The sequence below is a fragment of the Sus scrofa genome, chromosome 17, assembly GCF_054392235.1.
Source record: "Sus scrofa isolate SSC_HxYL_T2T_F1_AM1 chromosome 17, Sscrofa_HxYL_maternal_Yorkshire_Landrace_v2.0, whole genome shotgun sequence".
In the NCBI taxonomy this organism is placed as follows: domain Eukaryota; kingdom Metazoa; phylum Chordata; class Mammalia; order Artiodactyla; family Suidae; genus Sus; species Sus scrofa.
This window is the reverse complement of record NC_139399.1, coordinates 66,619,087-66,646,185: the sequence shown is the minus strand read 5'-3', so window position 1 is coordinate 66,646,185 and position 27,099 is coordinate 66,619,087. Positions and strand designations below refer to the sequence as shown.

The following is a 27,099-nucleotide window of genomic DNA, read 5'->3' as shown; positions in this document are numbered from 1 at the left end:
AGGCTCGTCGCTACGGCCCGGCTGCCCTGCGTCTTGGGGCAGGGGCTGCTGGATGATGTCGCCGCGGCCCTGCATGCACTCGGCGGGGACACTGTTCCCGTGTCCGAGGCCCTGCGGGTGCAACGCCACGGCTGGGGGCGAGCTGGCACTCAGGCAAGCCCGGCACCTCTCCCTGTACCAGTTTCTTTTCAGTATCCCCTTGTGACATCTCTGAAAGTCACTCCGTTGGCCGACGCATAATTTATGCCCTGAGTTAGCTCCTGGTGAGGACGGCCGGAGGCTTCGCTGCCCACCCCCACCGGCCACACACCCTCCCTGCAGGGAGTCTCTATGCTCTGCCGCCTGTGTCCAGAACTCCTGGGGGGGTCTTTGGGACACCAGCGGGCCCTCCCCTGGGGATCCTGGCTTGAGTCCTGAGACACAGAGTGCGAAGAGCTGTGTTCCACCTGTTTTCCATCTCGGGAAGCGGACCCACCGGCTCTCCCCTTCCTTGCCGTCATCATCCGTGTCTGCTCCTCTCTCTTTCTTCTTAGTGTCACAGAGTTCTGGAATTTCTCGGTAGGGGAAAAAGGCCACCAGAGAGGACTTTCTGAGATCCCGCCATTCTCCGCTGTGAGAGTCCCTGCGAGCAGCCCCAGCCGGGATGAGAGTGAACCACCCGGGCAGCAGAGGGTTCCCTGGGTCTCAACAGCCGCTCCAGGAAGACACCCAACAGGCGGATGCGATGGCCGCAGATCAACCCGGAAACACCTGCAGCGTCAGGCAGGAAGCCCCCTCCCCCGGGGGGAGGCAGGGGACCCCGTGACGGGGGAGCAGGCTGCCCCCAGCCCCAAGGAGACACCTGCGGGAGAAACCCCAGACTCTCTGAGCGTCGAGACTGCTCTGTGGCCAAGGCCATTTACAGCAGTAAAAGGGATCGTTTTGCGCTGATGCCTCGGAATTACGCCCTGAATCCGAATCTCAGTGGCCCCACGGCAGGCAGAGAAATGATTTTCCTCGAATGCGAAATCTGGCTTTTAGGGAAGTTGGAGGTGGCCCCGGTAGGTGTCGGCGGGGCGCCTTTATTCTGCGCCCGTTAAGTGACTGTGTCAACGGGTCTCTTAAAAAGTCGCCTTGGAGGCTGAACCACCTGCACAGGGAAGGGGAGGAGGGAGTGGAAGGCCGGGCCCCTGGAGACCTGCTGGGCTCTCTGTCCCCTGGGCTCCAGGTCTTCGAATTGCACAGGATCAGGAGTGTGTGCCCAGAAGGTCCATCCTCCAGAAGCCTCTGCCAGGAGGGGTTGCCACTCCCCAGCCTCCCCTCTGGGAAGCCTCCTATCCTCTTCTGGGCCCAGCCCCGGGGCCCCAGACCCATGCCTACCCCTGGGACTCCCCCCCCCCAGCCCCGCGATGGGAGCCCTGTGAGGACGGGGCCTGCCAGGCCACCTCTGTGCCTCTGCGGCCCAGCTCAAGGTCTGGAAGAGAGCAGCCTGTCAGCGGTTGTTAAACAAACAGTGCAAGCCTCATGGTGACGCGGGGACGGGCTCAGATTGTGCTGAGAGATAGTAAATTCCAGGGGAGAGGAGGCTCGAATCCAAATTCCTGAGCCTTTTTTAAAATTTTAGAATGTGCCCTTTAATGCAAATGCAATCGATTGGTCAACAAAGGTTCTGAAAAGGATGCCTTTGGGGCCTAGGGAGCTTGCAGAGATGGTAATGAGGGGTTGCTGGGGGCCAGCTGGGAGGGAGGAAGGGTGAAGGAAGAAGAGGAGGAGCCCACCTGGGCCAGGAGGCCCCTCGGAGCCAGTGGGCTGGCAGCTCCAAGAGGCCCCCGCCAGCCGCCAGACTTCCTGTTCTGTTCCACCCATTCAGAGCCTCAGACCGGCAGCTCCCGCAGAAAACTCCTTTTCGGATGCTGCCAGCTAGAGATCTGCCACTTCACAGGCAAGAGTTATCTGTAACCCAGACCAGGGACCAGCCCGTTTCCACGTTGCAGCCCGAAGTGGGTGAACATGGGTTAGCAGATGTTTTGCTGCAGACTCTAGGAGGCAAAGCAAGTGCTTCTCTGAACTGGATGACTTGTTTGAAAACACTCCGTAGAGAAGTTGTGTGCCGTTGAGCTCTTTTGCACATCACATATTTTTTTAAGTGCATCTGGGGAGTGTGTTAAGTGGGGAACTCCGAGGCTGACTGCTCCCGGAAAGTGGAAAGTTGCTCCCTGTGCAGAGTTTGGGAAAACGAAGTTATTTTTATCTGCATCTTGGGTTTTCTCAAGGCAGGGCCTCCCCCGCCCCATCCAGGGCCAGGAGCCTGTCTTTCTTGGACTGAAAGCAAAGGTTTCCTCCCCCGTCCAGGCTGCCCCTGGACCAGGAGCGGGAGCAGTCACACAGGTTTTTCTGGAGCCTGCCCCGCCCGCTGAAGCTGAGTCCGAGGCGCTGTGCCGCCTGGTGAGCGTCCCCACCGCGTGCACTCGTCCCCACCTCCGTCCTCTCCGCGATGCTCCCATCCCGTCTTTCCTGTGGGCCATGCTCTCTGCTCCCAGGCCTTCCAGACGATTCGGGATGGCAGCCGTCTACTACACGGAGGTAGGTGCCAAGGGAGGCTCTCTCCCAGGTCCAGCTCCTGCCCACAGACTGGGCGCCCCACCTGCCTCAGCCCAACCACCTCACGCACCTTTGATGCAACCCAGCTGGGAGGGTGCTGGCATCAAGTGGCGGCCGCGGCCTGGGGAGGGGCTGGGTGCAGAGAACGGAACCCCTGGCCTTTCCCCCTCTGGCGCGCTCGCTCTCCCGAGAGCACAGCAGCTTTCTGAGTCAGACGAAGGGGAGCGTGGTGCTCCCACGGCAGCCGGCACACAGTAGGCGCTCAGCAGACACGTGTGGCCGTGTCCCAGCAGGCTCTGGCAATGCACGTCTGGATTTTTTCAATTTTTTGGCCTCTGGGACATCATCTGCCACCAGCCTCGGTCTCTGCTGCCTGTGCTACTCAGATGCGACAATGTGTGAACTTGAAGACTGCCTGTCTGTGCAATTAATTAGTGCGAAAGTTAAGTATCAGTCATTAGGTGGTTTCTCCGACCACGTCGTTTTTATCAGCCTGCCAGGATGAACTAATGCTCCCCTGCCCACCAGGGTCCCGGAGGGGCCGGGAGGGGTTCCCTCCTTCGGGGTCCCTGAACCCCGCCCCCCGCCCCAGGGGAAGCAGCAGCCAGTCTCAGCTCTGCCGGGTCAGGCATTTTAAGCTCTGCCATCCTAGCATTCCTGAGCTAGGATGAAAGATGCGGTTTAAAAAAACGAAAACAAAAACCAACACCATTATAAATACTCCGATCCCCTGGAAGGAGTCTGCTTTTAAAAGTCTGTGCTACGTTGTTTTGTGGAGACGTAGATCCTCCTAATTACAAATGGAACAGATCTGTTTTGATCTGGTCCTTGTAACTGAGTCCAATAAACTTTAATTTCCCTAAACGTCTTCCTACGATTCAGACTTTGAGTTACTACTGTCCTGCACTTGAAGGGCTGAGGCTGGACAATCACCCTGGTCCCACCCGGGGCTCCAGACGGATATTCAGAAGGCCAGCCGGGCCTAGTCTCAGACTGTAGACGGGGCACTGCGTCTAGAGTGATATGCCCGAGGTCACTGGCTGGGCACACCTCCTGCCTCCACCTTTGTGGGCCTTTGCTTCCTGGCAGGAGAGGACCACACTCTTTGAAGGCATGTGGCCTTTGCCTGATCCCCTGGCGACTCTTCCCCATGAAGCCCCATGACTGCCCCGGAGTCACCTCCATGGCCAAGGTGGCTCCCACCGCACGGCCCACCCGTTCCGGCCCCAGGGCCCTGAGGTTCCAGCCGGTATCCACAGGGCCCCACTTGCCACGGCCTTCCCATCCAGGGCACTGTGTGCACGGAGAATCACAGACACCCGTGTCTGAACTTGGCCCCAAGACCAATTACTGGGGCGAGGGCCTCACCAGCCTGGAATCGACTGCGGCGGCCACGTGGGCACTTTCTCCCAGGGGGCTGATTGCGCTTCCCAGGCCACGTGGACCAACAAAAACAGGATTCTCTGCCCAAAGAATTACGGAGGGTCTGCCTGGGACGCACCCAAAAGACCTCCTAGACCAGCCCTTTCGTTTTACAGGCAAGGAGACCAAGAAGGCACCGCATCGGGTCTGAGGCAGAGCTTCAGATGGGGTCTACCTTTTCTGCTAGGAACGGCCGCCAGCATTCCAGGGACAGACGCGCTGTGACCACCTCCTGCCCACCCCCACTTCCAGGCAGGAGCCTCACGCTCTGATCGCAGGGGGCCCCTCAGGGCACGACGAGACTGTTTACCTGGCTGAAGGGCCTGACTTTTAGAAGTTGGTGAAACAAGAAGCCTTAAAGAAAGGACATGCCAAATGCTGGCTAATGAAGCGGCATTAAAAGGATGGGAGCTTTGGGTGACCTTTCCATCTTGCCAAAGAAAACACAGCCATTTTTTGAGCCTTTTCAGCATAAAAAGACAATCTCTTAAAACGCCTGCTCAGCCACTCGCCTGTGAGGGGCAGGCTGGGAGAGCCGTCCTAATTTGCCTGCCATGCATCAAATTGATTTAGCAGGCAACAAATGTCAGGAGGAATTAGAAAGGGAGTAACAGCTCAAAGAAATTAACAAAAGGTTGACCAGCCTTCGGCAGTGTTACCGGGCTGACTTACATATTCACGGTGGTTCCTGGGGGTTTATTTGCTTTTCATCTCTAGCCTCTGCTGATGACCAGAGCAGTTCTTTACATTTGTGAAGCCTGAAGCACAGCTGAGGAGCTTCTCTGGGCATTCACTTGTTTCAGGGCTGTGTGTGTGTCTGTGTGTGTGCTTTCAGGCCGGTGGCAATGACCTTGCCTCCTCCTCCTTCCCCTCTTTAGGCCACTGTCATGGTCAAATACTTTTCGCAGTTTGGAGTCTTTCCCTGGACCACAAAACACTATGCTGGCATCAACAGGGAAAAGCCATTCTCTCTGCCAAACATCATTGGGCTTGAGAAGCAGGACGGCTCCATGCTGGGGAACCGCCTACAGCTCCTGGCTCTGTTCTTTCATGGCTCCACCATGAAGGAGCGTGGGCCCCTGAGAAGAGGGCTGTGACCTTGGGCTCAGTCCTCCACGAGCTCTCATGTGACAGCAATTCATGGGAGAGGGGGCCTGGCCAAGCTAGCCGGCTTTATGGGCAAGTTGGGGGGCTAGGTGGAAACTTCTGGCACCTGCCTTCTTCCTTCAGGGCGGGGCTGTGGAACCAGCCACCGGATGACCAGACTCATGGCAAGGAGAAGAAATGGAGCAGGAGGCAGGGGAGAAAAGCCAGCAAAGGGGCTCTAGGTGGTGGGCACCTCCAGAGACAGGCCAAGCTGGACCCCTCCTCCCAGAAGCTGCCACTGCCACCACCAGGCCACCGCTGGGCCTTCTGGAGGGAGTTGTGGGGCACAGGATGCAGTGCTGCGCCCCACTCGCCCTGGGCCCCAAGCCCTCCAAGGTCTGGCACAAGGCAGAGCCCTCAACCTGGCCACTTTTTTTTTTTTTTTTTAAGGGCCGCACCTGCGGCATATGGACATTCCCAGGCTAGGGGTCAAATCAGAGCTACAGCTGCTGGCCTATACCACAGCTCACGGCGGTGACCGATCCTTAACCCACTGAGCGAGCCCAGGGATCAAACCCGCATCCGCATGGATCCTAGTTGGGTTTGTTACCTGCTGAGCCACAAAGGGAACTCCTCTCCCCAACTTTTGAGCGTCACTCACCCACCTGTCTTCCCTTGGGTCTGCATCAGCCTGGCCCTGACCTTCTTCTGCAGAAATCCCCCCAGCCTCCTGGGCAGCAGCGGCAGAAGGCTGTCGAGTACAGGGCTGGCTCCCCCCCAACTTTCATGTCCCTGTTGAAGACGGTGGATGGCGAGACGAACCAGCCCCTGGATGTGTCTGTCAAGGTCACCACCGGCAGCTATGAGGTGGCTGGGGTGCAGGAGGAAGGGAGGTGCCTGCGCTCGGGTGGGGGCGGTGCCAGCCCCTGCTTCCCAGAAACCTGTGCTCCTAGGTATGGTTTCAGCCCCTGAGCCTCTGTTGTTGCTCTTCCCATCTGTTTCTCCTGCCAGTTTCAAAAGAAAAGAGATCTGAGCCTCCTCCTCAAGCCTGGCCTCTTGGCATCGTGGTCCAACGCCCATCACCCCGGAGAGAACAGAAGCCGGTTGAGCACAGCTCGGTAACTCTTGGCCTCCTGCTTGCATCAGCAGCATGGCCGGCTTTGTGAAGCCCACCTACCCGCTGTCCTCCTTTGTCCCAGACCCTGCTCAGAACCTCAAAGCCCAGCAGCAGAACCTGGTCCCCTTCCTGGAATCAGACTATGACCGGCTGATGCAGCAATAGGCCCTGCATCCCGTGCGTGTCACCCGCACCCAGAGGCGGCTCCAGACACCCAGTTCCTGCCCGTGCCTTTCCTTCTCCCACATCCCGACCAGCTGGCAACACTCCAGGACGCTCCAGTCGTTAGAAGGGAGTGGACCCGGCGAGGGAAAGAGGAGCAGCATTGATTCAATGCAGCAGGAGCACAGAGATGAGCCCAAATCTCGACGAAAGAGGGGCCCTGACGCAGTGCCCCTTTCTCACTTGGCCCCCAGTCCACCGTCCAGTTCCTGGCGGACCACAGACCAGAGGTCACCGTTCTCACCAAGATCAAATGTCACGCCGGTCTGTGGTGGGGCATCAGCCCTGCCAACCGGGCAGCAATGGTCCAGGAGCTCGCCAATGCCACGGCCAGCTCCATCGCCGCGTCCTGGACCGTTCAGAGGTAACCTGGCACCACCCGAACCCACAGCCCTCTGAGCTCCCCGGCTCTTTGCGAGACTTCCAGGTAAACATCAGGACCCTCCGAGTCCACAGCAGCAGAAAAGTGTAAGGACTAACCTTGAATGAGGACCGCGTGGCTGTCAGGTACCGTGTGCGTCCATCCTGCCTTCCTCTTCTCTCCTCTCTCTGTCCAAAAAAAAAAATTCTGTTTTGAACTTATTCCTTGTTTGCCAATCCTTCACCATGGTTAACTTTTTAGGATTAATTTGTTTGTGTTTTTAGTTTTAGAGATGCGTAATTGAGAAGCATTAAGACAAGTGGATGCGTGTATACACGCATCTGCATATAAAATGAGTGCAAAGTTTGATGAATTCTCACACCCTGAACACACACTTGTAATCAGCACGCAGATGAAAAAGCAGAAGCTCACCCCCCACTCGGAAGCCCGCCTCGTGATTCCCTCCTTAGCTACCTGCCTCCCAAGGGAACCACCGCTCTGAATTGTAACAATCTCTTTCCCTGTCTGTCTGTCTTGTCTTTTTTCTTTCTCAGTCACTGTGTTTTGCTTTGTTTCATTTCACGATAGAGAACACTAGAACAAAACAAAAACCATTTGTTTTATTTTAAATTATATGGTTAGAAAAAAACCTTGTTTTTAGAATGGACTTTCTGAGGGCAAACAATATGTTACTTGCCCCCCAAATATTTTGTCGTCATGTTAGTAGACTCTTTTATCTTTTTGCTCTGTGGTCTGTTTTGTGTTTTGTTGCAGGTTTGGGGGGAAGGCGTTTAGAACTTTATTATAACGGGCTGCAGTGATGCGCTAGCTGAAGAAGAATCAACCGTGTATATTTACGGTAACTGTTTCCTTGAGGCAAAACTTAAATTCCCAGATAAGAGTGCAACTCGGTGGCTTTTGAGTGATGCATGTACGCATGTACCCATGTCCCCGCTACTCCTGTCAACAGAGAGCACCTCTGTCGTCCCAGAGAGGCCCCTCACGGCCTTTCTCGTCCGGATCCACGCACGCAGGGCTCTGCTTTCCATCACCGTGGGGCAGTGCTCTCTGTCCCTGAACTTCACATGCCCAGACCGTGGACCTGCGCTCACCTGGACAGCTGCGCTTTTGAGATGCGTCCATACTGTCGCATGCATGCGTTGTCTTTTCAATGTGCTGAGTGATATCTCGTGCCTACATTCGACGGCTTTCCATTCTGGTGGACATTTGCGTTGTACCCATTTTTAAGGCACATGTTCCCTTTTCTCCTGAGAAAACACCTAGGAAGAATCGTTTCATGACGTTTAGCCTTTTAAGGAACTTAGAAGCAGTTTCCAAAGTGGATGTGCCCTCTCGGCTCCCACCAGCAATGTGCAAGGGTTCCAGTTACTCCGCATCCGCGCTGGCAGCAGGCATGGTCCACTTTGGGCGTTCATTCGGCCCTTCCGGTGAGTACGCGTGGCGGGACTCTCGCTGCGCTTTCAGTTTGTGTCGCCCTGATGACTGAGGGTGCCGAGTGCCTCTCCACGTGCTTATTGTCCCTTTCATATCTTCTTTTGTGGAGTGTCTACTCAAGTCTTCTTCTGGGTTTTTTGGTTTGTTTGTTTTATTGAATCGTAGGGACTCTAAATATTCTGGATTCCTTTGTCAGATATATATGTATTTCGAACATTTTCTCCCACTTGGTGACTTGAGACTTTTCCTAGTCTCAGTGTTGCCTTTTGATGAGCAAAGGTTTTCAATTTTGAGGAAGTCCAGCTCGTGGACTGCCAATATGTCCTTTTGTGGTTGGGCTTTTGTGGGTCTGCTCTGGAAGTCTCTGGACATTCTTATGTGTATTCCACCGGAAGCTTTAGTTCTAGTTTTAGGTCTAGGACTGTGATCTAGAGCAAATGATTTTTTATGAGGGATGTAAAGGAGAGGTTCAGGCCCTTTTCTCCCCTGTACACTTTCCTGGTTTTTCCAGTCCATTAGCCGAAAAGATATTGCTGTCTCATCGAAGGTGGCATTGCCTTGACACCTTTGTGAAGAATCAATTGACTGAATACAGATGAATCTCTGAGTCTTCATTATGGTCCATTGATTTATTTCTCTGTGGTTCCATCAGTACCACACACCATCTTGATTACTGCAGCTTTTTACACAACTTGAAATCAGGAAGTGATTTATTGGTCATTTATTTTGAAGATTGTTTTGGCTATTCTAGGTACTTTGTATTTCCAGTTAAATTTTAGAAACAATTTGTCAATTCAGCCAAAAAAAAAAAAAAATCTCCTTGATATTTGGATTGGAATTGTGTTAAAACTATAAACATCCATAGTTCAATCTGGAGAGAATTTGCATCTTAATTGTTAGTCTCCAGGCCATGCACATGGCTTATTTGTTCATTTAGATCTCTAATTTCTTTTGGCATTATCTTCTGCTTTTTTATACATAGGTCTTGCATGCATTTAAAGGTATTCATAAGTATTTTTTTTGATACTATTAGCAATGGAATTGTTTTAAAAAGTCATTTCCAATTATTTGCTACTAGGATAAAAACTAGGATTTTATATGTTGACTTTGTATCCTATGACCTTATTAAATGCACTTATTAATCCTAGTAGTTATTTTTGTCTGTTATTTAAAATTTTTCTCGTAAATGACCATGGCGTCGATAAGCATAGGAGGCCTTGTTCTTTCTTTCCAAACTGTACAACTTCTATTTTTCTTGCCTTATTTCACTAGCTAGGAATCTTAGCACAGTGGCAAAGAGGAATGGAGAGAGTAGACATTCTTACCTCGTTCCCAGTCTCCGGAGAAAAGCCTTCAATGTCTCAGTGATAAACAATGTCAGCTAGGGTTTTCCTATACGTCCTTGATTGGACTGAAAAAATTCTCATTCAAGTTTGCTGGTGTTTGGGGTCCCAAATGGGCACTGAAGTTTTGTCAGATGGTTTTCTGCATCTTTTGGAGCTTTGTCAGATAGTTTTCTGCATCCTGTGGTCCTACACATTTATTTTGTCGATATGGTCAATTATATTGGTTGATTTTCAATGTTGTACCATCTGTGTCTTCCTTGGAAAAACTCTACTTAATTATGATGTATTATCATTTTATGCTGGATTCCGCTTGATATTCCGTTAGGGATTTTTTGTGTCTGTCGCATCAGGAATATTGATCTGTACTTTTCTCATGATGCCTCTGTGAGGTTTTGCTATCAGGATTACGCTGACTGCCTGAGATGATTTGAGAAATAGTTGTTTTGGGAAGGAGTTTGTGTGAGTTTCTTCTTTGTGTGTTTATTAATACTCCGGGCTTGGAATTTTTGGTGGAAAGGATTCAACAGCAAAATTAATTTTGTTACTAGGTAGTGGACCATTCAGAGACGCTATGTCAAAGCTGGATCGGTTTTGACAAGCTGTGTTTTTCAAGGAATTTGTCCACCCCGTGTATGTAATTGAGTTTATTGGCATAGAGTCTCTCATAAAATTCACTTATTTGTTGAGATCTGTAGGATCTATGAAGATAGCCTCACCTTCCTTTTTTTATTATTATTTTTAATAATAATTTAATTATTTCTTAATGGTTATTTCCCCAATACAATTGTTTTTTCTACCGTACAGCATGGTGACTCAGTTACACACACATGTACACATTCTATTTTCACGTATCATCATGCTCCATCATAAGTGACTAGACATAGTTCCCAGTGCTACACAGCAGGATCTCATTGCTAATCCATAAAGGCAATAGTTCGTATCTTTTTTTTTTTTTTTTTTCGTCTTTTCCATGGCCGCACCCACAGCAACCACAGCGAGGTTCCCAGGCTAGGGGTTGAATCGGAGCTGTAGCCGCTGGCCTACGCCACAGCCACAGCAATGCCAGATCCGAGCCGCATCTGCAACCGACACCACAGCTCACGGCAACACCGGATCCTTCACCCACTGAGCGAGGCCAGGGGTCGAACCTGCAACCTCATGGTTCCTAGTCAGATTCATTAACCACTGAGCCACGACGGGAGCTCCAATAGTTTTTATCTATGAACCCCAAGCTCCCCAACCACCCCACTGCCTCCCCCTTGGCAACCACAAGTCTATTCTGCAAGTCCGTGATTTTCTTTTCTGTGAAATGTGTATAAAATAATGTATATATGTGTATATATAATATATACAGATATAATAGTGTTAATATATGTGTGTGCATGTGTATATTTTATACATAAAATATGTATATAAATACGTATACAATGAACATAAACACGGATTCAGCTGGAAAAGATTCCGTGAAGGAATTTTGTGTCTCTGTTCATGAAGGCTGTCGTGCTATAGCTTTCTTTCCCGTAATGTATTTGTCTGGTTTGGGTCTCAGAGCAATGCTGACTTCTTAAAATGAGTTTCTAGCTTTTTAAATGGTAAATGATATCATTGATTTAAAAAAAAACAACACAAAACATTTCTCTCTTCTCCAAAACAAATGACAATCTATAAATATCCCTCTAAGCACTGCTCCAGCTGCATCTGACAAACTTTGATTTGTTGAATTTTCATTGTCGTTTGAGTTGAAGTATTTAGAATTTTTCTTTGTGATTTCGTCTTTGAGCCATGTGTTAATTAAACACGTGCTGCTTCACTTACACATATCCAGGAGCTTTCCTATATGTCTTTTTTGATTTCTAATGTGATTCCACCGCATTCCTAGGAAGAAAAAAACCACCCTCTGCACATTTTCAGTCCTCTGAAATTTATTGAGACATGTTCCGGCCGAGCACACGGTCCGTCTTGCTCCATAGTGCAGGTGTACGTGAAGGAATGCATCTTCTGAAGTTGCGGGGATGGTGGCCTGTAAATGTCGATAAGAAATGCTCTTGATAACGTTATTGGGAGCTTTTATGTGTTTATTAATTCGGGGTCCAGTTTTACCACCAAGTGCAAGAGGGAAAGCATTAACATCCATCCATGGGTGTGAAATTTCCTACCCCTTTGATGCTACCGCGTGTCTGCGTCGTGCGTTCTGAAACTTTGGCAGCGGCCCGCATATACCTTCATGGTTGTCGTGTTTTCCTGACGGGTTGAGAAATGTTTTCATTATCGTTATGCAACGTCTTGTCCTTATGAAATGCTCCTTTTCATCTCGGGTCACATTTTTCTTGCCGTCGCCTTTGCGTGCTCCTAGCCTAGCAGCCACTCCAGCTCGTGTTTACCATCCGCATAGCGTGTTGTTTACAGCCTCTTACGTTGTTTTGATAGGTACATTTTCTGACTTTATTTGAGTTGATTTACAATGACGGGCCCATTTCTGCTGTACAGCAAAGTGACCCCGTCATACACACACAATGTACACACACACGCGTATATACACATTTCCTTTCTGAGATTATCTTGCATCCTGTTCTATCCCAAGAGACTGGACACAGTTGCCTGTGCTATAAAGTAGGACCTCATTGCCCTTCCATTCTAAGTGTAATAGTTTACATCTCCTAACCCCACACTCCCAGTCCATCCCACTACAGCCTTTCACTTTTAACCTGTCTTTAAGCTGTAATTATTTCATGTAGATTATATGCCGTTGATTCTTGGATTTTTAAATCAAACTGGACAATATTACCTTTTAATTGGAGCGTGTAGTCCCTTTTTATCTTAACATAGTGATTGATGAGGTAGAGTTTAAGCCTGCCATTCTGCTATATGTTTTTGTTTTCAGTTTCTTTCTTTCTCTTCTTTTTTTTTTTTTTTTAAATTTTTTGCCTTTTGTCTTTTTAGGGCTGCACCTGTGGCATATGGAAGTTCTCAGACCAAGGGTTGAATTGGAGCTACAGCTGCCAGCCTACACCACAGCCACAGCCCCGCCAGAGCCAAGCCATGTCTGTGGCCTACACCACAGCTCATGGCGACACTGGATCCTTCACCCACTGAGCACGGCCAGGGATCGAACCCACATCCTCACAGATGCTAGTTGGGTTCGTTAATCACTGAGCCACAACGGGAACTCCACTGCTCTTTGTTTTTAATGTCTCTCCCTTTTTGCTTCTCTGTGTTTTGCCTTCTCTTGGGTTAATGGAAAGTATTTTGCATTTTTAATATTTCATTTTTATTCTGTGTTATCTTTTCAAATATGCATCTTTACACTTTGTTTTTAATGTTTGTTCCCGGGATTAGAATACGCATTATTTTCCCCTAATTTTTAACATTGTGGTAAAACACACAGACATAAAATTTACCATTTAATCATTTTAACTGCTTTCAGGGGTATTAAATCCATTCATAATGTGCTACCACCAACACCATCCATCTCCAGAATTCTTTCCCGCCTGTAAAACGGAAACTCTGTCGCCCTCAGACCGTCACTCCCCTTCTTCTCCTTCCCACAGTGCCTAGCGGCCGTCATCCCGCCTTCTAGGGCTTTGACTGCTCTAAAAGCTGCACATACACAGGAATCGGACCGTATTTTTGTGACCGGCTCATTTGATTTAGCACAGCGTCCTCAAGAGTCTTGCACTGTTGTCCCACGTGTCAGAACTTCCTTCCTTTCAAAGCCGAGTAGCTCCGCTGCCTGTAGAGACCTCGCCTTGCTTAGCTGTTCATCCACGGATGGACCCTTGGGTTGCTTCCACGGTTTGTGGATAACACTGCCGTGAACACGGTCACACACATACCGCCGAGACACTGTCTTCTGTTCTTTGGGCGAGGACCTCTAGAGAAGGAATCGCGGGTTCAGTTGTTTCAAGCAGCGGTGCACTGCTTTCCACAGAGGCTGGCCCCCCTGCCCCTCACCAGCAGTAGGAAGGGCTCCGACATCCCACCTTCACACCCACCGGGGTACTTTCTGGGTTCTGGTCCTAGCCACCCTAACGGGCCTTGGGTGGTATTTCGTTGCAGTTTGGATCACATTTCCCGAGTAATTATTGATGCTAAGCATCTTTTCACACGCTCATTGGCCATGCGTGTATCTTCTTGGGAGAAGTGTCTGTTCAAGTCCTTTGGCCGTTTTTAAAATGAGTTATTTAGGGTTTTGTTGTCGTTAAGTTTTAGGAATTCTCTCTGTATTCTGGATATTAATTCCTTATCAATTTGCAAATATTCTCTCCAATTCTATGAGTCGCTTTCTGATTCTGTAGATAGTGTCTTCGGATGTACAAATTTTTTTAAATTGTCATGAAATCTATTTAATCTATTTTTTCTTTTGTCGCATGTGTCTGTTGTCATAGCCAAGTCTAATATCGTGAAGCTTTCGCCCGGTGTTTTCCTCTAAGAATTTGATAATTTTAGATCTGACTTTAGGTCTTTGATACCTGTTGAGTGGGTCTGTGAGATAAGGGTCCAGCTTCATGCTTTGGCACATGGATACCCTGTTTGCCTGGCATCTTTTGTTGAAAGGCTGTCTTTTCCCCATTGAATGGTCTTGGCACTCTTGTCAAAACTTATTGGACCATATGGGCGAGAGTTTATTTCTAGGCTCTCTGTTCTATTCCATTGGTCTCTATGTCTGTCTTTATGCCAGTACCACATTGTTTTGATTTACCATAGTTTTGTAAAAAGTGTTGAGGTTAGGAAGTACGAGTCTTCTAGATTTTTCTCCTCTTCCAAGATTGTTCTGGCTATGGGGGATCCCATGAGATTCCATCTGAATATTAGAATGGGTTTTTCTATCTCTGCCAAAAATGTTGTTGGGGGTTTGGCAGTGATTCTGTCGAATCTATGGATTGCTTAAGGCAGTATTGACACCTTGACGATATTCAGTCTTCCAACCTGTGACTGTGGGTTGTGTTTCCACTTACGTCTTTAATTCCTTTCATCAGCATTTTTCATTGTGCAGTCCTCCTTGGTTAACTTATTTCCTCAGTGTTTTATTCTTTTTGGTGCTACGATAAATTGTTTTCTTAATTTCCTTTTTAGATGGTTCATGGTTGGTGTGTAGAAATGCCACCGATTTTTGTACGTTGACGCCGTACCCTGCTGCTTTGCTGAGTTCATTTATCCGTTCTTACAATTGTTTTGTGGAATTTTTAGCATTTTCCACATACAAGATTCTATCATCTGCGAACACAGATAGTTTCTCCCTTTCCAATGTGGAGGCCTTTTATCTCTCTGTCTCCACTGAGTGCTCTGGCTGGAACGTACGGTACCGTGTTGCTTCGAAGCAGTGAAACCGGGCCTCTTGGCCTCCTTCCTGTCTCGGAGGGTGACCTTGAGCTCTTTCACCACTGACCGTGATGTTATTTATCTGTCGGGGGACACTTGAGTTGCTGCCACCTTTGGCTCTTGTGAATAATCCTGCTGTGAACATGCGTATGGCATTGAGTTTTAAAATTTACATTTCCAATGCTCATTGCTTACATATAGAAATATTGCTGATTTTGTATATTGGCCTTATATTTTGTCGCCTTCCTAATTTTATATTCTAGGGACTTTTTTGGTTTTTTTGTTTTCTTTTTTTTTTATTTAATGAATTTATCACATCTGTAGTTGTAGAATGATCATCACAATCCAATTCTAGGGACTTTTTTGTAGGTGCCAGTGGATTTAAATTTTTTCTGCATGTCATCTGTGAATAAAGATAGCTTTATCTTCTCCTTGCCAGTATTTTCAATTTCTCTTTCTTGCTTTATTGCACTGGTTAAGAATTCTAGTATGACACTGAGTAGAAGTGGTGAGTAGATATCCTTGTTGGCATCTACTAAGGATGTCAGCAAGAGTAAGTCAGTGTCCTTCATGATACTAGGGGACTCAGTCTCCGTTAAGTGTCATTTTTTTTTTTTTAATAGACGCCCTTTACCAGGTTGAAGTAGCACCCATCTGTTCATTGTTTGCTGAGAATTTTTATTGTAAATGGATGCTGAACTTTGTTAAATGCTTTTTTTTTCTCATCTCTTTAAGTGACCATATGATTTTTCTTTTTTAGGCTGTCCATACGGTGAATTGAATTATTTTCTCATGTTTGACCAGTTTTGCGTTCTCAGGATAAACCCCATTTGGTAATAATATCTTACGTTTTTATCTATTGCGGGATTGCATTTAATAATATTTTGTTGATTTTGTGTATAAGTGCATGAGGGGTATTGATCTTTAAGTTTCCCTTTTCTTTGGATGCCTCTGGCTTTGCTGTCAGCGTAACGCGGGCCTCATGAGTTCACAAGTGTTCTCCCGCCTTCTTGGGTGTTCTTGGGATCATTACCTCATTGAACACGTGGTAGAGTCTGTCTTTGAAATAATCTCGGCTGAATTTTCTTTGTTGGGAGATTTTAAATGAATCCAATTTCTTCAGTAGACGTAGGCACATTCAGGCTATCCCTTCCTTCTTAAACGGCTTTTGTTGTTCTGCGTCTTTCAACTGGTTTGTCCATTTCATCTAAATTGTTGCATTTATGGCATGGAGATCACTTTATCATCCTTTTAATATCTGCAGCGTCTGTCATAATAGCCTTGCTTTCCTTTTGGGTATTTAAAATTCGTGTCTTTTCTCTTTTTACTTTGGTCAGTTTGCATAGAGTTCTCGAATATATTGATTTTTTTTTCAGTAATTAACTTTCGGTTTCTCATCTCTATTTTCAATTATACTAATTTCTGTTCTTTATTATTTCATTCCTTCTGCTTTCCTTGAGTTTACTTTGCTCTTTTTGTTTGTTTCTAAAGTGGAATTCTAGATTATTTATTGGATACTTCTTTGAGCCAGAGGTTATTTATTTATTTATTTGTCTTTCTGCCGTTTCTTGGGCCGCTCCCGTGGCATATGGAGGTTTCCAGGCTAGGGGTGGAATCGGAGCTGTAGCCACCGGCCTACACCAGAGCCACAGCAACGCGGGATCCAAGCCACATCTGCAACCTACACCACAGCCCATGGCAACGCCGGATCCTTGACCCACTGAGCAAGGCCAGGGATGGAACCTGCAACCTCATGGTTCCTAGTCAGATTCGTTAACCACTGCGCCACGACGGGAACTCCGAGCCAGAGGTTATTTAGAGGTGGGTTAATTTCTAAATATCTATGGATTTTCCAGATATCTTTTATTGATTTCTAGTTGAAGTCCATTAGGGTCAGACTTCACACAATGTACACTGTACAGCTTTCGTTCCTTTAAGGTTATTGCAGGAATTATATTCCCGGAATGTAATTTATTTTGATGAGTATTCCACCTGTACTTGGAAAGAGTAAAGTACTCTCTGTAACCATTGGCTGGAGAGGCCTGTAGTTGTCACAAGGTCAAGCGACAGTGTCGCTCAGATCCTCCAGATCCTTCCTGATTTTGTTGACTTACTCTGTGGATTACTGAGCAAGTAGGGATGCGGTCTCCAAATATAATTGTGGATTTGTCTCTTCTTTCCATTCCATCAGTTCTGTCTCGTGTGGCTTGGCATCCTGGCATTGGGGTCACCCGTCTTTGGGACTGTTATACCTTCCTGGTAAGTTCTTCTACCATCATGTGATGGCCCTTTTATGCCTGCTGGTTACTTGGGACTGAGGTCTTTGTCTGATGTTCATCTAGCCACTTCTGCTTTATTTCAATTCGTGCTACCTTTGTGGATTCTTTCTTCATCCTTTTATTCTTTAATCCATCAATACGGAGTTCCCGTTGTGGCTCAGTGGTAACGACCCAATTCATATCCATAAGGACACACACTAATATCGAAGCCCTGCCTCACTCAGTGGGATGAGAATCTGGTGTTGCCGTGAGCTGTGGTGCAGGTCACAGACGCGGCTGGGACCTGACATTGCTGTGGCTGTGGCGTAGGCCGGCAGCTGCAGCTCCGATTGGAGCCCTAGCCTGGGAACCTCCATATGTGGTGAATGCAGCTCTCAAAAGACCACACACACACACACACACACTAGCATCCAGCAAACTTTTTCTGTAAAGAGCCAGTAAGTAAATATCTGAGGCATCAGGACCACACCGGACCACTATCTGCTTTTCCTCTTCCTACTGTTCACAACCCTTAACACTTGTTAAAAAACATTCTTTAAAACAGGTCACGTTCTGGACTTGTCCTGTGGGCCAGTTTTGCTGGTCCCTATACAGTTAAATTTAAGATGCATTTCTTAGAGACAGCATCTAATTGGGTCATTTTTCCCCCCAATCCAGTGTAGTAATATCTGTTTTTAATTGCTATATTTAGACCATTCAGATTTAATGCAATTATGGCTGTAGTTGAATTTAGGTCTGCTGTTTTATTGTTTTTTATGTCTTTCTCATTTTTTCCCTCTGTTCTCTTTTCTGCCTTCTTTTGAATTACCTGCATTTTTTTTTTTCAGTATTTTATTTGTTTTGTCTATTGGATTTTGGGCTCTGGGTTATTTTTTGTTGTTGCTTTAGGGATAATATATATCTATATATACACCCCTTTTTGCAGTCTACTTAGTGGTAATGTATTACTACTGTATGTAAAATCTCAAGGCCTCTAAGCATAGACTTACCGTTACGCTCTCTATGCTGTACCCTCACTTTCTGTTAAAATTGTCACATATGTTACATCTGTATACATTGAATCTCCCCAATGTTATCATGTTTGCTTTTTAAAGTTACTCATATTTTAAAGTCCGTGAGAGAAGAAAAGCCGTCCGTTATATGCGCCCAGATATTTATCTTTTCTGTTGTTCTTCCTCCATTCCTGGTGTTCCAAGTTTTATTCTCGTGTCCCTTCCCTTGCGTCTGGAGAACATTCTTTCACGTTTCTTTTGCAGCAGGTCCACTGATGAATACTTGCAATTGTTTTTCTTCTTCTGTGTCATTCTTTAAAATTTTGCCTCATTCTTTAAAAAAAAAAAAAAAAAAAAGCTTTTGCTGGATTTAGAATTCTGCGTTGACAGTTCTCTGATGCACCCGTTTAAGGATGCCGTTTTGTTTCCCCGCTTTTTGAACACCGTTGTTTTTGGTGAACCATCCGAAGTCACTGCTGCCGTCCATGGAAAGCCTCATTCTTCTCGGTCTGCTTTCAGCGTTTTTATCTTTGGCTTTCAGTCTCTTGCTTCTGATGGCTCTGGGTGTGGTTTTCTTTGAGTTTATCCTGTTTGGAGTTCTTGATGACTCTTGAACCTATAAAACTTATGCCTCTTGACATCTTTGGGAAGGTTTAGCCATTATTCTTCTTTAAAAAAAAATTGTTTGGATTCTGGTGGAAAACATGCCTGTTTGGGCCAATCAAAATAAGTTCTAGAGATGGCCTGTAAAACACAATAGGGCTTGGATTCACAATGACACTGTATTGTATACTTTTTAAAAGTATCCTTTAAATTGTACACTTTAGGGAGCGCCCATCGTGGCTCAGAGGAAACGAATCTGACTAGTGTCATAAGGATGCGGGTTCGATCCCCGGCCTCGCTCAGTGGGTTAAGGATCCGGCATTGCCGTGAGCTGTGGTGTAGGTCACAGATGTGGCTTGGATCTGGTGTTGCTGTGGCTGTGGTGTAGGCTGGCAGCTGTAGCTCCCATTCGACCCCTAGCCTGGGACCCTCCATAAGCCACGGTGTGGCCCTAAAAAGACAAAAATAATAATAATCAATTGTATACTTTTAAAAATTACTAAGGTGTAGATCTTACGTTAAAGGCCACAAAAGGAAGAAAAAAAACCAGAGAGGCAGGAGGAGACTTTCAGAGGTGATAGATAAGGTTAGGGCATCATAGCGACTTGATAATGACATGATGTCCAGGGCATAAACGTAGCTCTCAACACCATGACCTATACTTTGTAATGCAAATTATAATTTGTAATTATGAATCTATAATGTAATGCGTTATCTATCTAGCTGTAGATTTTTAAATGTCAGTCATACCTCCATAAAGTAGTTAAACATTTTTTTTGCCCCATCTCTTTCCCTTCTCTTTCAGGAATTTCCATGACGACACTACTAGATCTTTCCGTATTGACTAACAAATCCACGAGGACGTCATTTTTGGAAACGCCTTCTTTCAGTTCCTTGAATTAGATCACTTTCATTGACCTGTTTTGGAGTTTATGGGCTCTTTCCTCTGTCACCTTCGTTCTGCTACCAGCCTATTCAGTGTATCTCCTGTACCTTGCATCTCGGTTCTAGAATTTTTATTTCTTTTTTAATCAACTTTTTCTTTAATTTTACACTTACAGGAGGTTTTGCAAAGATAGGAGAAAATGTATCCAAATGCCCCTCTGTTTTCCTTCATGTTAACATCTTTCTTTACAAAGAACCATGGTATGTTTTTCAAAACTGAAGTTGGTATGTTACACTAGCTAAACTCCAGACTGTGTTCAGATTTCACCAGTTTTTACATGAATGTGGTTTTTTTTTTTTTTTGTTCCAAGATTCAATCCAGGAGACCACATCGCATTTAGAGATTCTTGGTTACAGTTTGTCTGTCTTTGCCAAAACTTCTGTTTTTCCACTCATTTCAAGGCTGTCCAGCTTTACCTCATGAAGGGTAATTAGAACAGCTGCCTCCAAGTTCACGTCTGATAATTCCCACATCTGGGTCATTTTGGGGTTGTCATCTTTTGATTGCCTTTCCCGTTGGGTTTTGGTCAGATTTTCCTGGTTCTTGAGTGCTGAGCAATGCTCAATTTTTTATCTTGGACATGTTGTTTGTTTGTGTTATGTGAGAAGACTGGATCCTATTAAAAACACCCTGGAGAATGCCGGCTGTCCTGCTCCTTTTTCCATTTCCCACTCCCCTCACTCCCCTCCATCCTTCTGTTTTAGCAGCTGGGTTCCCGCTGCAAGTTCTCTCCCGCCCTTGGTGGGCACCAGCTCCCGTCCCTTCATCGTCTGAGCTCCAGGGGAGCTGGTTTCGAATGCCCACGAGCCTCCCACGCACGCAGAGGTCACTGTGGACTGGAGGGTGGTGTTTAAGGTCCCGGCTCCGATGACCGCCCCTGCCCCTGGGGCCCCATCCAGCTCTGCGTGAGCACTTGCTGCACGCTCTGCCCCCGAGGACAGGGGGTCCCCTGGCCGTGGGAGGCTTGAGTGCTCACACTCACACGCACGTGCTCGGCAGGACTCCACCGGGGGCTCAGGGAACCCTCTGCTGGCTCTGGATCTCCCCCCACCCCCAGGGCAGTGCTCTGCTCTCCAGGTCTCCTCCTGGCAGCGTCTGCATCCTCAGCTCTGTCGCCACAGCTCCTGGGGACCCCTGGGTTCTGACTGGGCTCCTCCGGGCTGTGCTGCAGCCGAGAGGGCTCCTGAGCCGTCAGCGGGGGCAACCGGACGGCTCACTGCGTTGGCTGCCTTGCCCTCTGGGATAATTCCATCCTGCTGGCTGTTGTTAGGGTCAGAAAGCCCGTGATTTCTGTGTATTTGGTGGTCTTGCCTGTTGAAGGAGGGAGGGTGAATCCAATTTCTCCACTCCTGTCGTGGCTGGAACGGAGGTCACCCCAAGTCCCGAGGGGATGTGAAAGACAGGCTTTTTCCCCGCCCCCACCCCATCACCATGAATGCCACGTGCTGGGCAGCCCTGAACTTCCTTCTCACACTGCGCCTGAAAGACTGAACTTTCTGTTGGGGGTCGAATGGGAGCTGTAGCTGCCAGCCTACGCCCCAGCCACAGCAATGCTGGATCCGAGCTGTGTCTGCAGCCTACCCCACAGGTCACAGAAACGCTGGGTCCTTAACCCACTGAGCAAGGCCAGGGATCAAACCCGCAACCTCATGGTTCCTAGTCGGGTTCCTTAGCGCTGAGTCATGACAGAAACTCCCTGGTTCCCACTGCTTTTAGAATAAAACCTCAGCTGCCACCTGTGGCCGAAACGCCCTGCCCATCACACCCCCCTCGCCCCACCCTTGTCCCCACACCCCTCCCTCCTTTCCAGCCGCACAGGCCTCCTTTCTGCTCCTCCAGCGTCTCGTCGCCTCTTCCACCCCAGGGCCTTTGCACACGCAGTCCCCCCCCCACACCTGAAATGATTTCCTCCATCTTATGCATCATTTAATGCTCACTCATCCTCGCAATCTTGGCTCAGCTGTCACTGCCCCGACTGGCCCTCTCCCGAGTCCCCCCCCCCCAGAACTGTCATCTGTGGGCTGTTTATTTATAGCACTTTCCTTACCAGAGCCCGGGAGGAAACGGGACTGCCTTGTCTTCCATCCGCAAGAGGAAACAGCGTCCTTCTCGGGGGCCCAGGAGGCTCGCCAGGCCCTTCTGACCCAAAGGGCATTAGCTTGCTCGCTGCCGACTCTCTCCCACACACAAAAGTCCTTTAGAAGCGAGGGGGGCCGTGGAGCGCCCGTGCCCTGCACTCAGAACCTCCTCCAGATGGTTCCCTGGACGGTTGGCCAGACGGAGTGCGGGGTCCTTGAGCCCTGTGCTCGGTCCTTTGCTCTGGGCGGCTCCACCGTGGGCCCTCCACCGCGGCCATCCAGCTCCTCGCGGAAGGCGGCTGAGCCACTCCTGTTGCCAGTGCCAGGAAACCCTGATTTCGGAGCACCTGCTGCTCCCAGCCTTCAGATGAGGAGACCAGGGCTCGTCGGGGGGCAGGTGCAGAGGAGGCACTAGCTGGCTGTGTCCACTGTCCCTCCCGTGCTGAGCGCCCACCTCCGGCGTTTTCCCAGCAGCCTCTGGGCGGAGGAGGGGAGGGATGATGGGCCTGGTACCCGCCCCTTGGGCCCTTCAAGGATGCTCAGGTGTGCGCGGGCCGGTGGGAGCCACGTGCGCCAGCACAGGTGCAATTCCAGGGCCCAGTGAGGCTCGGATGGGGGAAGGGCGCACAGCAGGCAGAGGGCAGGCCCAGCCTGGTTCCAGGCTCCCCGGTGGCAGGATCTCCTCTGTCGCCCTTTCCTCTGGCTTCAGGGACAGAGCAACCCCAGGTGAAAATGGGGGACATTCAGCCCATCTGAGCAGGGAGCCCTACAGCCGGGCTTGTCTGCCTCTCAGAATCTGTGTCTCTTGCCCCCCTCCCGTCCTTAGGAGTGTGTCGCTGGTCAGGAATGTGGAAGCAGCTGGCAACGCACAGCGTGTTGCCCAGACGAGGAGGCGCGGGACCTGCTGGCCCAAGTGCTCCGCCAGGCCAGGAGCAAGCCCTGTGGGTTTCCCCAGGTCTACCTGGCAGGGCGGGGGCGGGGGCTTTCTCCTGCTCAGGTGGCACTTCCGCAGGTGTGCCGTGTCCCCGTGACACAGATAAGGGGCCTGGCTCACTGGCTTCAGGTCTCACAGCAACAGAATAGGCAGAGTTGGAGTCTGAACCCAGTTCTGGCGCCCTTGAGCCTGTGCGCAGCACAGCGTCTGGCCTTGCAGGTCACAGGAGGCCGAGGGTTCAGGATCATCCACCTGACAGATGGGGAGCCCCAGACCCAGAGCCTGGGGGCGTTTGGCTATTGACAAGCCTCTGTGCCCTGGCTGCATCTCTCTGGCCACTTGCAGCCTTGAACTTCTCTTGACTCACCTCCTGTCTCCAAGGACTGGCACCCACAGGCCTGAGGCTCACCTGCTGCACCTGCGCTCTGGGGAGAGCTGCTGAAGGTCAGAGGGGACAGGGGCCACCTGGGCTTGAATGCCTTGCCTGCCCCCCCCCCCGCGCCCCACGCTTCTGCAGCCCTGGGTGGGAATAAGAGAGGTTGCCTGGTCGAGGTCCACTGCTGACCAAATGCTAGCTCTTCTAGGAGTCACGGACACCCCCTGGCGGGTACAAGACAGTGAGTGAGTGAGGTGGACCTGGGGGCCCCTTGGGGCATGTGTGCCTCCTGCAGCCCAGCCACCACCCCCTGCCACCGTCCAGTCTCCCACAGGGCTGCTCTGGTCCTGGAAGCTGCGTGGAGCCGGCTGCAGGCTGGGGAGGTTGCCCCCGCCCCCGGCCCCCCGCAGAGGAGTGAGCTTCTCAGGGGGTGCATACAGGTGGCACTTAATCAAGAGTGTTGAATGAGGAAGCTGGCTTTAGGCCGTCCCAGCCCCGGACCAAGCACGCAGGTAGAGGCCGCAGAAATTCCCCCAACCCCTCAGAAGAAAGGGAGAGGCCGGCCCGGAAAAGACCCTGTGGCTGCGGAGTCGAGGAAACTTTCTCAGTTGGTTGGGGGAGGGGAAGGGGTCCCCGCGTTTCTCGCGCAGCCAGCGGGCCGCCAGTTTCCCATCGGAGCCCCCTGGCGTTCCAGTGGCGCTGCATGTAGGTGCGTGTGAACAAGGCTCCTGAGCTTTTTAATTTGGGGTTTTCCTTTTTGACTTTTTCTCCTGACTCAAGATTGCTCCCTGGACTCGGCCACAAAGCTCTCAGGACCACAGAGGGGGCCGAGGAGAAAAGAGCCCACCGCTTGGCTGTTGGCAAGAACACGACTGCCCCTTGTGGGAGCGCAGGCTTCCTGGACCCCGGCCCCAGATGGTGCTGCAGGGAGGACGGAGGGGAGGGCAGGCCCGGGCTTTGGGGGCCTGCCCGGCAGTGACAGGGCATCGGGCAGCCCCCCGCCCCCACCCCACCCCCACCTCACCCACCCCCCAGCCCTGGGCCCTGAGCAAGCACCCTGCCCTCGCGCCGGAGCTTCCCGCTGCTCCCGGGTGGGGTGTGGGGCAGAGCAGCCCTCCCACCCCCACCCCCGATGACGTCTCGCAAGTGCGTGGGGCCTGGTACTTTTCCAAGGGCTTTTAAACGCATTATCTTGTTGGAGGCTCATTTGAGGCAAGGACTTGAAGCCGGCTGGAAAACAACTAATTTACTGAATCCTGAGTGGAGAGGAGGCAGAAGGCAGCGTGTGTTTTTGCTGAAGCTCTAACCAAAACAACCTTTTGTTAAAGAACAAACAAGTAAACAAAACTGCTGAATGTCGATGCCCAGGGAACAGTCTGAACAGAGGTTCTGGGCAGAGCATCGCGCAGTGAATTCAAAGCCGACAGGGACGGGGGAGGGGCTGCTAGGGCTGCTGATGTGCTCCTGAGGGGGCCCCAGAGCTTTTAGGGGGTGCACTAGCGCAGCAGGGGAGAGGCTGAGCCCTGCGGGGACCCCAGACACTGGCCCATGCGTGGGAGGAGCTCCTGCGGGCTGGCTGGGGAGGCGGGGACACCAGACAGAGGTGGGGGAAGGGGTGCGTTGGGGGGCGGGGCCAGGCTGCTGCCTACGGGGGTGGGGAGCACTAGAGGTTTCCTGGGGCATCGCCAGCCCCCCACTGACGCAGCACTTGGAGTCAAAAAACATCCGCAGCGGGGAGGTGGGGAGCGTTTGCCGAGGTGATTGGCCGGCCTGTCTGTGTTTTCCAAACAAATGATTTTGTCCTGTTTGTGCTGCTTCTTTAAAACACATCTATTGCCCCCATTTCTGGTGGCACAGAAAGGTGAAGGGACACAGCTGGAAACGCGTGTGGGCATCTGAGGGGGTGGGCAGGTTCCCTCGACCTGGGCTGGGCTGGGAGGTGGGGTGGGAGGGGTCCTCTTGACCTAACTGCCCCCCCACACCTGTCCCAGGGGAGGCAGGCTCAGCCAAGGGCCTCGGGGACCAGTGGGGACCCTCGCTGCATGGGCTGGCCTGCAGGTTCTCCCTCCTGCTAGAGGCCGGCCCACTGGGGTGGACGGTGAGAAGGCCTCAGTCTCCCTGCAGCTGGGGGTGAGGGACAGCCTGGCACCCTGAGGTCGGTCATGGGTGTTGAGCCCGAGAGCTCAGCACCCAGGGCTGGCTGCCTGTCCAGGGGCCTCTTCCTTCTCCTGGGAGCCAGGTGACAAGAGAGCATCCCTAAACACCCGTCACAGGCCTACCCATCCCCTGACATAGTCGCCTTGGGTGACCCTGGGCTTTCCCGGGCCTGCAGATGTCCCCAGGGCCTGACACTGCCTCTCCTGGGGCCTGCTGCCCACGTCCCCTCTCCCACACAGCCCACTCGCACAGGCCGCGGGATGTGGACAGGCTGGCCTTCTTCCGCAATGCCACTGGGGCCGAGGGCCCGGCAGCAGAGTGGTAGGTGGTCCAGGAGTGGCGGCCAGACTGTGACCAAAGCCGGGGCTGTGGCCGAAACCTGGAGCTGGTCATCTTTAACGACAAAGTCAGCCCCCAGAGCCTGGGCTTCCTGGCCGGATACAGGTAAGGATCTTTCCTGCCCTACGAGCCTGCCTCATGCCCTGGGCTCTTCAGACCCTTCTGGCCCCTTCTGGCTCCTGCTCCCCAGGACTGTCCCTGGGGGACGGGGGAGGGGAGACAAACCTCTTTTCCATCAGCCCGAGAAACACCTAGATGGTGGGTCACTGTCACACAAACCCCTGGCAGAAAGGGACACGCCCACGGTCCCATCCCTCATTCCCACCTGCAGGGTAACACGCATGCCCCAGAGGTGCCCCCTTGCAAGAACGCCAAAGCCCCCACAGCAGATCCTGGGGGCTGTGAGTGGCCAGCAGTGGCTCCCCGATCCCAGGGCGCGGAGCGGGGGCCCCGGCGTCCTCTCCCGAGACAGGGATGCTGACACCTCCCCCACCCCCCAGCATCGTCAGGCTCTATGTGTCTGTGGTGACGGTTGTAGCCAAGTTCGTCCGTGAGTACTCCCTTGGCATCGCTCACTCCATCAGGTATGACCAGCTGCCCCACGTGGACCACGTGCTCGGGCTCTGCACCCACGTCTTCCTGGCCCACCACGAGCTGGGCGAGCTGCAGCTGGAGCAGGACCTGTTCGCCACACTCACTTCCTGTGCCGCTCGCCAGACCCCATGGTCAGGTGGACCCACCCGTGCCCGCCCGGCCCCCGCCGGCCACCCGCCGACCATGCTGCCGGGGCTCCAGCAGGGCCACGGGAAGCAGCTGCCTCATCCTAAAGCCTCTGGCCTCGAAGCAAGGTGTCCTCTCACCCCCGGGCCCCCGGTGCCAGGCCGTCAGCCTGCAGCTGCTCCCCAGCTGGGCCCCTGGGCCTGAGGCTGCCTTTGTGCCCGGACAAGGGAGACTCAGTTCATCTCCTGCTCCTTGACCCTGCGTCCTGCAGCCCCTGGCGGGGGAGGTGGACAGTGCCAGCTGCTGGGAGAAGGAGCTGGACCAACTCGGTGGCCTCTGGCTCCTCCGGGGCTTCTCAGGGGGAAGCTGGAGTGAGCTGCCTGTTGCAAGACCATTAAGCAAGCTAATGACCTGTGAAGGCTCCTGGCCCTCCGGCCCCAGCTCAGCGCGCGGGGGCCCACCGGCCGCCTTGTGACCACTGTTATTGTAACTTAACATGTTGGGCCACGGTTTTCCCAGACAGGCCGGGGCCTTGGAGCCGCTGCTTGCCTTTGGGGGGCCCAGCCGGGGCTGTGCACACAGCAGACAGTTAATAAATATATGCTTGGGATCAAGCCCAGCAAGAGTCACCTTGATTTCTAGGGCTGGGGACTTGGAGTCTGGGGACCCTGGGCAGAGGGAAGGGGTCGGTGAGCCAGGACGCCGCCTGGGACGCGTGTGCTGCAGCCCCGCCCGGCCCCGGCAGAGGAGGCGGGCTGCCGCCTCCG

At 51.0% G+C, this 27,099-nt stretch overlaps 1 protein-coding gene and 1 long non-coding RNA gene across 6 annotated transcripts in view; one reads left to right on the top strand and one right to left on the bottom strand.

The window, feature by feature from the left end:
- The window catches only part of LOC146395409 (uncharacterized), a 32,132-nt gene extending 9,854 nt beyond the window's left edge, over positions 1 to 22,278 (bottom strand). The window contains exons 1-3 of the long non-coding RNA XR_014831955.1: positions 21,776 to 22,278; positions 6,908 to 6,976; positions 2,651 to 2,999 (exon numbers count right to left, since the gene is read on the bottom strand). This is a non-coding gene — a long non-coding RNA (uncharacterized LOC146395409). The remainder of the gene's footprint in view (positions 1 to 2,650; positions 3,000 to 6,907; positions 6,977 to 21,775) is intronic.
- Positions 1 to 26,951, top strand: part of LOC146395408 (uncharacterized) — a 104,665-nt gene extending 77,714 nt beyond the window's left edge. The window contains exons 1-10 of one of the 5 annotated variants that reach the window (XM_085003139.1): positions 582 to 1,040; positions 2,332 to 2,562; positions 5,803 to 5,955; positions 6,100 to 8,236; positions 15,669 to 15,741; positions 17,100 to 17,167; positions 22,633 to 23,184; positions 23,897 to 24,453; positions 25,513 to 25,717; positions 26,197 to 26,951. In XM_085003139.1, coding sequence (XP_084859265.1) covers positions 720 to 1,040; positions 2,332 to 2,562; positions 5,803 to 5,955; positions 6,100 to 6,210 — 816 coding nt within the window. In that variant the 5' untranslated portion in view covers positions 582 to 719 and the 3' untranslated portion in view covers positions 6,211 to 8,236; positions 15,669 to 15,741; positions 17,100 to 17,167; ... (2 more) ...; positions 25,513 to 25,717; positions 26,197 to 26,951. Of the gene's footprint in view, positions 1 to 562; positions 2,563 to 5,778; positions 5,956 to 6,099; positions 8,237 to 15,668; positions 15,742 to 17,099; positions 17,168 to 19,587; positions 20,367 to 22,632; positions 23,185 to 23,896; positions 24,454 to 25,512; positions 25,718 to 26,196 lie in introns of those variants that run through there. The other 4 variants (XM_085003143.1, XM_085003140.1, XM_085003141.1 and 1 more) reach the window with 4 other exon arrangements.
- The last annotated feature ends 148 nt before the right edge of the window (positions 26,952 to 27,099 follow it).